This window comes from Eschrichtius robustus, chromosome 9, assembly GCF_028021215.1.
Source record: "Eschrichtius robustus isolate mEscRob2 chromosome 9, mEscRob2.pri, whole genome shotgun sequence".
NCBI classification, from domain to species: Eukaryota; Metazoa; Chordata; class Mammalia; order Artiodactyla; family Eschrichtiidae; genus Eschrichtius; species Eschrichtius robustus.
The window spans coordinates 44,925,545-44,938,022 of NC_090832.1; the positions used below are offsets into that span (position 1 = coordinate 44,925,545).

General features: G+C 40.7%; 1 protein-coding gene across 1 annotated transcript; it reads left to right on the top strand.

Moving 5' to 3' along the window:
• The first annotated feature begins 3,250 nt into the window (after positions 1-3,250).
• Positions 3,251-7,266, top strand: TSPYL4 (TSPY like 4). Its single transcript, XM_068551194.1, has one exon. The coding sequence runs from the start codon at positions 3,311-3,313 to the stop codon at positions 4,553-4,555; it is 1,245 nt and encodes a 414-aa protein (XP_068407295.1). The 5' UTR covers positions 3,251-3,310; the 3' UTR covers positions 4,556-7,266.
• The last annotated feature ends 5,212 nt before the right edge of the window (positions 7,267-12,478 follow it).

Below are 12,478 nucleotides of genomic sequence, written 5' to 3' on the forward strand. Positions count from 1 at the left end.
TTATCAACTAAGTTTGAAGTCGTTTGTTGTCATTTCAACAACCTTCACAGCACCTTCACCAGGAGTAGATTTGCCTCAAGAAAGCACTTTCTTTGCTCATCCATGAGAAACAACTCCTCATCCATTAAAGTTTATAACAAACATAATAATAAAGAAAAAGTATGAAATATTGCAAGAATTACCAAAATGTGACAGAGACACGAAGTGAGCAAATACTTGTTGGAAAAATGGCGCCTATAGACTTGCTTGACATGGGGTTGCCACAGACCTTCAATTTGTAAATACCATCCTAGCCATATTATTCATTTTGGTAAAACATGTTTAAAATCTTCATTTAGATCATATCATTAAGTTTCACTAAAATCTATGAGATTGTCACCGGGCTACTGTATATATAGAGTAGATGCTAAAGAAGAAGCCACTATGCAGCCATCCTGTCTAGCTGGGATGAGGAGACTGATCTGCATGAAACAACCAAGACAGTTACAGACAGAAGATAAATAAGTACAACTGGATGGCAAAAGCAACAAGAGCTATAGAATGGTAAGGTGGTTAAGGAAGGTATACGAGATGAGAGGAGACAATTTGCCAATTAATACATGTCCGACCATGGATGAGTTAACTTCTCAGTGATTCCTTGGTCCTTATTTATGAAATTAATTCATTTAAAATGCCTAGTGCAATCTACATGAGGTAGGTTGAATGGAGTTTTAAAGCATGGGCAGGCTGTTATTAGTGGAAAATGATTCTATTGACAGGAATAATCAAAGAGACAGGGACATTTCAAGTAGTGGAGATACAAATCTTTTAAAAAATTTGATATGTACCGTGCACCCCAATGTTCATAGCGGCAGCATTTACAATTGCCAAGATATGGAAGCAACCTAAGTGTCCATCAACAGATGAATGGATAAAGAAGATGTGGTATATATATACAATGGAATACTACTCAGCCATAAAAAAGAACAAAATTTTGCCATTTGCAGCAACATGGATGGACTTGGAGGGCATTATGCTAAGTGAAATAAGTCAGACAGAGAAAGACAAATACTGCATGATATCACTTATATGTGGAACCTAAAAAATATAACAAACTACTGAATATAACAAAAAAGAAGCAGATTCACAGATATAGAGAACAAACTAGTGGTTACCAGTGGGGTGGAGGAGTGGGAGGTACAAACCATTGGGTGTAAGATAGGCTCAAGGATGTAGTATACAACACAGGGAATATAGCCAATATTTTGTAATAACTGTAAATGCAGTGTAACCTTTAAAAATTGTATACAAAAATAAAAAAATAGTCAAAAAAAAATTCGGTACATACAACAAGAGCAAAAAGTTCACATGTAGTAGCCTTATGTAATTTTCTAATTTTCTGTTACAAATAGCAAACTCTTTCTTTCCTGCATGGCAAAGTAACTTTCACTCAGCATTTGCTTCTCTTGTCTGTTGGCTCATGTTATAATCCAAGAGAATTAATCCTTCAACAGTGAAAAGATTCTTTAAGAAAAGAAACAAGGCAGAGTAGTGTCAAAGAAAAACTCAGTCACAAAGTCCCTTAATTGTAGCACGCCGTTTCCTTGTTTATAAGCAGGATAAATCAATAGATTGATTTCACCCCATAAAGGCAAAAACAGGATTTATTAAAAGAGGAAAGAGGAGAGAGAAAAATAATTGTAGTCTGGGAAGAGTGAATCTTGTTTGCACATTTTTTTTTTTTTTAAATGGCATAACTGATTAGCTGGCAGCAGTCAATCTGGACAGTCTGTCCTTGAATATCTTAAGTGTTTATGGACTCTCGGGAAAACCTTTGTGAGCTAAACTATGAAGCTGGATGACAGGCTCTTTCTCTGTAATGTCTGCCTGTGTCTTTCCATCAGCACCTCATTATTAGCTGTACAGGTCTGCACTACTTCCCTCACCAGAAGTCTCAATATAACTGCTGATTTTTCTCGAAATCCTTTGCCCCTAAATCTTTACTTCTAACTGGAATCTCTTCTGAGTCCTTATTTGAAAGTGATCATAATCTGGGGTGCTTTGTAGTGGAATTTCTATTACAAAGAGTTATAATCATTTTTCTAATATGAATTTAAGACTTTAAACAAAAATATGCAAATTTAAGTTTTCCTTTTTTCTTGCATTTTCCTAAGGATTAACACCAGTATTTTCACACTTCAACAAACAGAACAGATAGTAGTGATAATGCTATCAAATGAAATGTATGAACGAACTGACCCGAATAAAAAAGTTTTCTTACTCAAATATTTTAACATTAACTTTCTAAATGTTACTTAAAATATTTTAATTAAGACAATTAGTAGCTCCGGTGCCTGCAAACAGTTGATCATGGCTTCTGCCCTGCAGTGAATTATCACAGAAGAAAAATTTGGCAAAATTGCTGGCTTCATGCCCACAGCCATTATGAAGCAGGAACTCTTCAGATTAAGATTACAACCCGAGGGTAAGCACTATATAATATGTATACTTTCAGAAATTAAAATCTCCTCTGATTACGTTTCTTCCAGTAACGCTTAAAGGCTGAATTTGCGCCCTTGCACGTGTGTGGGTCACCTCTAAGCAAGGAAAATACATTTTGCTACTAACATCAGTTGAAAGTGAAGAGAAAATATTGTCCAGTTGCTTCAAAGGTAAACACCTTTGTGTTTTACATATACTTTAAAATCTGTAAGGCAAATTGAAATAATCCTTTATTATGTCTTCTTAGGATGAGAGAAACTTCCCTTTTAGCTGCTCCTAATTTTTTAAAATCATCACATTTAACACAGCAACACTGTTCTTAGAAATCAAAACCTGCTCATCTCAATTCTTTGGTAATAGCAATGAATCCGTACGTTAAAGAAGGGTTGCGAATTGCTGAATCCACTTTACTATACAAGAGAGGCCCCATGAGCTGACCTGAATAGACAATAACTAACCTTTCTTAGCAGTTAAGTATTTTAAAAGACAATAGGTGCCTTAGAAATTCATTCAGAGCCTTAGAAATCCACATTAACACAGTTCTCACTTGCTCGAGTTTGGTCTGTATCCATTTATGCAAGCCAAATCTTTTCCAGACTCACGAAATTCATAATATTTTGTAACAAAGACAAAGAAACACCCTTGACAGACTACCATAATCTAAGGCGCAACGAACTCTCGCGCGATGTTGAGACGCTACCGCCTTAACGTCACCGGTTGCCATAGCAGCATCCCTCAGAGCGGAAAAGTGGGGTGGTGCGAGGGGCGGAGCGCGGCTTCAGCGGAGGACCACGGACGCTCTCCTCCTGCAGGTCTGACTTCTACCAAAATGAGCGGCCTGGATGAGGGCGACAACCTCCCTGTCGCTAAAACCTGCGGTCTCGCTACTCCCGACCATGCCCCGGGACATCCGGACCTAAAGCAGTGTCAGGGCGAGGAAACCGGGGCCACCCTGGTGATGGCGGACACAGGTGAGGGCGGCTTGGAGACCGCCGCAGAGGGAGGCGCACTCCGGTACCCCGCGGGCTGTGGCCTTGCGCTCCGCATTCGGGTTGCTGGGAGTCGCGGCCGCGTAGCGACCAAGGCGGGCCAGAAAGAGGCTCCTGCTTCCACCGAGGGCCTGGAAGCAGCCTCTGCCTCCACCTCGGTGGCAGCCGACAATAGCCAGGAAAATGGCTGTCAGCGTAGAGAGCTGCGCAGCCCTGCTGTCGAGAAGGCTCTAGAAGCCTGTGGCGCAGGGAGGTTGGGGTCTCAGATGATGCCTGGGGCGAAAGCCAAGGAAATGACGACAAAAAAGTGCGCTGTTTCAGCAGCAGCGGAAAAGGAGGGAGTAGCGGAGGCGGTGGTGGAGGAAAAGAAGGTGATGCAGAAGGAGAAAAAGGTGGTAGGAGGAGCGAAGGAGGAGGCCCGGGCCAGGGCCCCTAAGATCAATAACTGCATGGATTCGCTGGAAGCCATCGATCAGGAGCTGTCAAATGTAAATGCCCAGGCTGACAGGGCCTTCCTTCAGCTGGAGCGCAAGTTTGGCCGTATGCGAAGGCTCCATATGCAGCGCAGAAGTTTCATCATCCAAAATATCCCAGGTTTCTGGGTCACTGCCTTTCGCAACCATCCCCAGCTGTCACCTATGATCAGTGGCCAAGATGAAGACATGATGAGGTACATGATCAATTTGGAAGTGGAGGAGCTTAAACACCCCAGAGCAGGCTGCAAATTCAAGTTCATCTTTCAGAGCAACCCCTACTTCCGAAATGAGGGGCTTGTCAAGGAATATGAGCGCAGATCCTCTGGCCGGGTGGTGTCTCTTTCCACGCCAATCCGCTGGCACCGGGGCCAAGACCCCCAGTCCCATATCCACAGGAACCGGGAAGGCAACACTATTCCCAGTTTCTTCAACTGGTTCTCAGACCACAGCCTCCTAGAATTCGACAGGATTGCAGAGATTATCAAAGCAGAACTGTGGCCCAATCCCCTCCAGTACTACCTGATGGGTGATGGGCCCCGCAGAGGATTTCGAGACCCAGCAAGGCAGCCAGTGGAGAGCTCCAGGACCTTCAGGTTCCAGTCCGGCTAACTCCTGCCCTGTGAGAAGCACCTGCACAAGTTTCCTTACCACCTCCTCTTGGACCTGTGCTTAGCCAACAGCATGCAGTCTTCCATTTACTTTCTCTTCACACTGGATTATTTTGTCCTTTTGTCCTTCTAAATCCTCAAAAATCAGTGGCAAGATAATCGCTTATATGCCTATGCTCTTCTTCCTCTGAGCCTTCCTGCTGTTCTGCATCGTGTTACATGTTCCAAGTGCACGGCCTTCCACTACTTCTATGCCAAGCACATGATACTGTAGATATGCACTCCCTTCTTTTGCATGCCCTTGGCCCTGTCTGACAATAGCCTTCTCCCAGTTTTTAAAGTGGTTGTCTACCACAAAGAAGCTTGATATACCTTTGCAAATACTTAGCTGGGCTTCATACTTTATGCTGGCTGTCCTCCTGATACCCATGTACTCTGTGGCAAGATCTTTGAGTTTCACTGCTGCAAGATGAAGCTTATGTAGATGATGCCAGTCATCAACCCAAACTGAACATTCCACACTACCAGTAACTGGTTTCCAGCTGTCTTCCTGGGTCCATGCCATCCACGCTGCTGGTTATCTGGCAGAATAAGCAGCTGGCTGGTGGGTGGCTACTAGGCATGAATGAGGTAACAGATGACAGGTGTTCTGTGTTACCATGTTGGTCTTCTTATGCCTTTGGGCACCCTGCATTGTGATCACATACTGGTGAGTATGAAGGCCTGTGATTATGGCCCACCCGAACCTGCACTCAGCCTTCTGGATGAGCTTTGCACAGGCACCATTGCCTTCCTCTTCAGGAACTATCTGTAGACTTAAGCTCCTGGGTAGCACACAGGAACTATCCCCTTCCCTGCCCCCCAAATAGCTACCCATAAACCCAAATGGCTGTCAGGCAGGTTGGGCAGTCATAATATCACAGCGTCCAAAGTAAAGCTGGTGGGGGGGTCCCTTCCAGCAGTTAGCCTTTTTGAGCCCTAGCTGACAAACCACCCTTAATCTAGGCAACTTTATTAGGCATCCCCTTCTCAACCCCTTCCGCACCCATTCTGAACATGACAAAGTTGCCAGGGCGGGGGCACCGACGAAGAGGTCTTTCTGGTCTGTGGCGCCGCGCCTGTTATGCATCTGTCTCTGTCTCCGTCTCCCTCCCCGCCCCCGGATTCTTCCTCTCAGAAGCAGTTACAGCTCAGAAACGGAAAACAAAACTGGCAAAGCAGGCTTTTTGTTTAATTTGCTCTCCCTTTGATTGTGTCCAGAAGGAGAAAGGTACTGTGCATCAGACTCCAGATCTCTTATTGCTGTCTTCTGCCCTCATGTCTCCACCTCACTTCCTTTAGCAAAGTCTAAACATTTCAAAGGAAAACCTGTAGGTTAATTGCCTACTTACGGGCATTGTTTTTTTGGGCCAACTTTGACAACCCCATCCTCTTCCTTATCCATTTACCAAAACCTTCTGTGTGTTTTCTTGAGCTTTAGTGTGAGAAGCTGAGAGGAGAGACAGAAGGGCCTCACAGTAACGGCTTCAAGACAGACCCAGAGCAGGCTGTGATCCGAGGCAATCAAAACTTAGTTTCACTCCACCTTTCTAAGCATGGAAATTCTTTTTTGGGCCTTGGACCACTTAGAAATAAACCCAAGGCAGCATTTTGAGGGTCACTCGTGTCCTCTGTACTGTTCTTTGACTGCCCTGATGTCCCACAGCCTCCATCCTACCGCCTGGCCTTCTTGGCTCTCAGTCCTCAGCTTCTGCATTTCCTTCCCTGCTTCTGACCTAACAGATGAGGGAGCGGGCTGCAGTCTGCATTGTGGGAGCTGCCAAGCCTCCCTCCTAGGGGGTGAGGGGGTGTGTGAAAGTCTGCTCCACGGGGCTTGGGATGTCTGGACACAGAGCAGTGGGAAAGGTGTCCTAGGCTGTAGAAACTGAAAGCCCAGAAAACAAATGAGCTTACTGTGGATTGGGCTTGAGAAGGTAAACAGAAAAGACTGGAACCCTGTAGGGTCAGGGGTAGGAGGGGAGGCGCCTGAGGTTTTCCCCAGGAGAGGTGGGAGAATGAAAGTGGTTGATATTTAAAGAGGATTGTGGGAGGAGTTACGTTTTCCTTCAGTTTTTCCTAACTCCTCGAATTCACTAGTAGTTTTTTGTACACACAAATGCAAGTCTAAATGTTTTGTATTATTTTAGAATATGTGAACGATTAATGGTGTATGCTCCTTATTTCACTGTGTTTGAGTAAAGTCCTGTTAATTCCTTTCTCCATTTATGCTTTCTGGCAAAATTGACGTTTACAGGCATGCTTTTTGCTTGTAATTGAGAATGTGTGCAAAAATATCAGGCTTGTTTCCTGTGCAGTATGAAGACTTCTGTGAATATTCACTAATATATCAGCTTGTTCTGTTCTCTCTTCTTCTACAGCTCTATTCTTAGAAATATAATTTGAATGTGATCTTTGAAATTGTGCTGTCTTGTGGAAGTATTCTCAAACAGAAAAACATAACTGTCGTCTTGATATTTCTTGGCCTAGCAGTAAATATTGTACATGACATCCTATGTTCCTAACCAGTGTAAGTACTTGTAGAATTGCTCTGTCATACTAAACAAAGATAGTACTTTAGTCTTCTCCTATGTGCTCGAAGGAAAAATAAATCTGTTACTCTGCTGTATTTCTTGTTTTCACCAAAAAATAAAAATAAATAAGGCTTGTCTGTTTTGTCTAGGCTAATAAGTGGTTGGAAAATCATTAAAGTTATCAAGTCGTCACAGTAAGTATCATCCTGAACCTTAAAAAAAAAGGCAATAGTGCACCTTCCAAGATTTTTTGCGTGAAAAATGGTAAATAAGAAGCATACTCATAAACATATTTCCTATACAGTTAGTGTAGGTTTTGGTAATTGAAACACCATATATTGATTTTTGTCACTCACTTAAAATACTGTTTTCAGTGGAAAACTGTTCTCTATGCCCCATAATAGTTTACTTATATATTTATGTTAACTGTGTCCCACCTTGGGCTCATTCTTTTTTAATGAGCTTAAGACAGACTTTTGGAAGAATTAATCATTGGATATTCTTTAAGTACTACTTAAATTCTTTTCCTACAGCAGTGTGGTGCTCTAAAAAGAAAAACAAAAAAGTTATGACAAATATAAAGTCTAGAAACAGATGATATCAGACATCACAATGTCAATTACCAATAATGTTTTGCTTTTCAGCAGCTATTACATGAAGGTTTGGGAGATACATACTTCTGCATTCTCTGTAGCAGAGAGAACAATGAATGCTGCAAGGTCTCCATAAATGAATCACTGAATATTTTTAGCCATCTAAACAAAGATTTGACATAAATGGCCCCAAATTACTGATTTGAATTAGAGATTGTTAATTAAACATACAGTTAAAACAGACATGCTGACTCTTGGTGCAGTATTTATTTGCAAGCTCTATTTGCTGAAGTATAATTTTTCTAGGCCTGGAGAACTTTAAGTATTAGCTCTCTAAGATTTCTTTTGCATGTTTTATACCCATCTTAGTCCTAAATTCCCTATACAATGTTCATTTTACCTTTTCAATTCAGTGATTAATTTCTGCCTTGTCGACCATCTGTTTCAGGCATATCTCTTTATCCTGTTCTGGATATAATCAGAAAATCATTTTTGTTGGTTTATTATCAGCTTTAGTCTAACCAGTAGTACCCATTTTTCTAGTAGGCTGGTGCTACTCGTTTGTTACAGATTAACATGGTTTCTGTTCTGTTTAGTCTAATAAAATTAGACTCAGTCGGCATTCTCTAGGATTCACTTACCACCTGATTGGTTACCTCGGATAGCCCTGCTCCATTTCTTTGCATTGCCTTTTTGTTTTTCTTCCTAAATTCTGCACCCAAATTATTCTTAAATCAGACCTCCAAACCAGTTAAAGAGTTTCTCTCATCCTTTTCACCAAAGAAGTATTACCATTTTGGTCTGCTTGGGCCATTACTGCCCTATGAGTAATAGTGACATACTTCATAATTTCCCTGTATTAACAGAAGACCCTTGGGCATCCTCTTCTATTTTTCTGGGTATTCAGCTCAGGCCAGACACCCACAAAGTCTTCTCTGACCTTCCTTACCAGGCCCCCTACTCCTCCACATCACTCCTCCTGCTGCTTTTGCTTCTGCTTTACCTCCAGTTGACTCACGTTTCCTTAAATCAGTTTTCATCATTAAAAACAAACCCCCCAATAATGACCAATATTCCTAATCATTGACTTCCCAGACTCATAGAGTCACAATTTAAGCCTTCGATACCCAATTTTGCGTCAGATACGCATTCCCTGGCTTGACAGTCTGAAGGGATCTGAGGTGACAGTAGGTACTTCCATGTTTGTTCTTATGTTACCTTCATAATCCTGACAGTTTTACTGTCCCCTTTTAAACAGTTGAGAAAACAGGCTCAGAAAGTTGAACTAAATTGCCTAAGATGCAAATCACAAATTGTTGTGCTTTCAAGCTAGGGTACCTTCCACTGTATCACAGCCGTCTGTACTAAATTTGGCATAAAACAAAACAAAAACCCTATTTATATGAGTATTCCATTGAAGGTTATTCTTAACCCATTCATGATGGTCTTTGAAGGGTTTTTTTTTTTAATCACTTATTTTAATTAATACAGAATTCCGTAGTTAAAGATTAAAATACTCCTGAACTTACATATGTAATCATGATGTCTGCTGCATAAATGAATGAAATTAGCAGTTTGCTCCCTTCATTGAAAGGAGTAAATGTACCAAAAGGACTTTTATTTTTTTAAAAAAATTTTTAAAATTGTGTATTTTATTGTACTTAATTTCTGCTGTACAGCAAAGTGATTCAGTTATGCATGTACATTCTTTTTAAAAATTCTTTTCCATTATAGTTTATCACAGGATATTGAATATAGTTCCCTGTGCTATACAGTAGGACCTTATTGTTAATCCGTGCTATATATAATAGTTTACATCTGCTAACCCCAACTCCCACTCTATCCCTCCAACACACCTCCACCCCTTGCCAACTGCAGGTCTGTTCTCTATGTCTGTGAGTCTTTTCTGTTTTGTAGATAAGTTCATTTGTGTCATATTTTAGATTCCACATATAAGTGATATCATATGGTAGTTGTCTTTCTCTTTCTGATTTACTTCACTTAGTATGATAATCTCTAGTTGCATCCATGTTGCCGCAAATGGCATTATTTCATTGTTTCTTATGGCTGAGTAGTATTCCATTGTATACGTATACACCCAATCTCCTTTATCCATTCATCTGTCAATGGACATTTAGGTTATTTCCATGTCTTGGCTATTGTAAATAGTGTTGCTGTGAACATAGGGGTGTATGTATGTTTTTGAATTATAGTTTTGTCCAGATATGTGTCCAGGAGTGGGATTGCTGAATCGTATGGTAATTCTATTTTTAGTTTTTTTGAGGAACCTCCGTACTGTTTTCCACAGTGGCTGCACCAACTTACATGCCCACCAACAGTGTAGGAAGGTTCCCTTTTCTCCACACTCTCCAGCGTTTGTTATGTGTAAACTTTTTAATGATGGCTATTCTGACCGGTGTGAGATGTTACCTCACTGTAGTTTTGCTTTGCATTTCTCTAGTAATTACTGCCATTGAGAGGTTTTTCACGTGCCTGTTGGCCATCTGCATGTCTTCTTTGGAGAAATGTCTATTTAGTTCTGCTGCCCATTTTTTGATTGGGCTTTTCGTTGTTGAGTTGTGTGAGCTGTTTGTATTGGGTTGGCCAAAAAGTTTGCTTGGGTTTTTCTGTAAGATGTTACGAACTTTTTGGCCAACCCAATATATTTTGGAAATTAAGTCCTTGTCAGTCTCACCGTTTGCACATATTTTCTCCCATTTCGTAGGTTGTGTTTTGATTGTAGTTTCCTTTGCTGTGCAAAAGCTTGTAAGTTTGATTCTGTCCCTTTATTTTTGCCTTTATTTCCATTGCCTTGGGAGAATGACCAAGAAACATTGGTATGATTTACGTCAGAGAATGTTTTGCCTATGTTCTGTTTTAGGAGTTTTGTGGTGTCATGTCTTATGTTTAAGTATTTAAGTTATTTTGAGTTAATTTTTGTGTATGGTGTGAGGGTGTGTTCTAACTTCACTGATTTACATGTAGCTGTCCAAGTTTCCTAACACCCCTTGCTGAAGAGACTGTCTTTTTCCCATTGTATATTCTCACCTCCTTTATCGAAGATTAATTGACCTTAGGTGTGTGGGTTTATTTCTGGGCTCTCTATTCTGTTCCATTGATCCATATGTCTGTTTATGTGCCAATACCACGCTGTTTTGATTACTGTAGCTTTGTAGTACTGTCTGAAGTCTGGGAGGGTTATGCCTCCTGCTTTGTTCTTTTTCCTTGTTTTGGCAACTCTGGGTCTTTCATGGTTCCATAAAAATTTTAGGATTATTCTAGTTCTGGGAAAAGTGCCATGGGTAACTTGATAGGAATCACATTAAATCTGTAGATTGCTTTGGGTAGTGTGACCCTTTTAATAATATTAATTCTTCTAATCCAAGATCATGGGATATCTTTCCATTTTGAATCATTTTCAATTTCCTTTATGAATGTTTTATAGTTCTCAGCATATAAGTCTTTCACTCCCTTGGTCAGGTTTATTCCTAGGTATTTTTTTTTTTTGGATGCGATTTTAAAGGGGACTGTTTGTTTACAATCCCTTTCTGATATTTCATTCTTAGTGTAAAGAAATTCAACCAATTTCTGTATGTTAATCCTGTATCCTGCTACCTTGCTGAATTAGTTTATCAGCTCCTGTAGTTTTTGTGTGGAGTCTTTAGGGTTTCCTATATATAGTACTATGTCATCTGCATGTAATGACAATTTTACCTTTTCCCTACCAATGTGAACACCTTTTATTTATTTTTCTTCTCTGCTATTGCTAGGACTTGCAATACTATGTTGAATAGAAGTGGTGAGAGTGGGCATCCTTGTCTTGTTCCAGATTTTAGCGGGAAGGCTTTCAGCTTTTCACCATTGAGTATTACATTGGCTGTGGGTTTGTCATAAATAGCTTTTATTATGTTGAGATATTTTCCCTCTATACCCACTTTGGTAAGAGTTTTTATCATGAGTGGATGTTGAATTTTATCAAAAGCTTTTTCTGCATCTATTGAGATGATCATGTAGTTTTTGTCTTTTCTTTTGTTGATGTGGTGTATCACATTGATTGATTTGCATATGTTGAACCAACCTTGTGACCCTGGGATGAATCTAACTTGGTTGTGGTGTAGGATCCTTTTTCTGTGTTGTTGGATTTGGTATGCTAATATTTTTAAAATTTTTTTTTTAAACGTTTCTTTTAATTAATTTATTTTATATTTATTTTTGGCTGTGTTGGGTCTTCGTTTCTGTGCGAGGGCTTTCTCCAGTTGCGGCGAGCGGGGGCCACCCTTCATTGCGGTGCGCGGGCCTCTCACTGTCGTGGCCTCTCCCGTTGCGGAGCACAGGCTCCAGACGCGCAGGCTCAGTAGTCGTGGCTCATGGGCTTAGTTGCTCCGCGGCATGTGGGATCTTCCCAGACCAGGGCCCGAACCTGTGTCCCCTGCATTGGCAGGCGGACTCCCAACCACTGTGCCACCAGGGAAGCCCGGTATGCTAATATTTTGTTGAGAATTTTTGCATCTATATTCTTCAAAGATATTGGCCTGTAATTTTCTTTTTCAGTAAGGTCTTTGTCTTATTTTGGTATCAGGGCGATGGTGGCTTCATAGGCCTGTATGCTAATATTAAATTTAAGTCCTCTGTCCGTTAACACAATTTTCCTGCTTTCTTATTTCATGTAACTTTATTAAAGAATATACAGCTTTTCTTCTCTAATATCCTCTTTTAAATTTTAAATATACCATTTTTGATGATTATTTTTACTCTTCATAT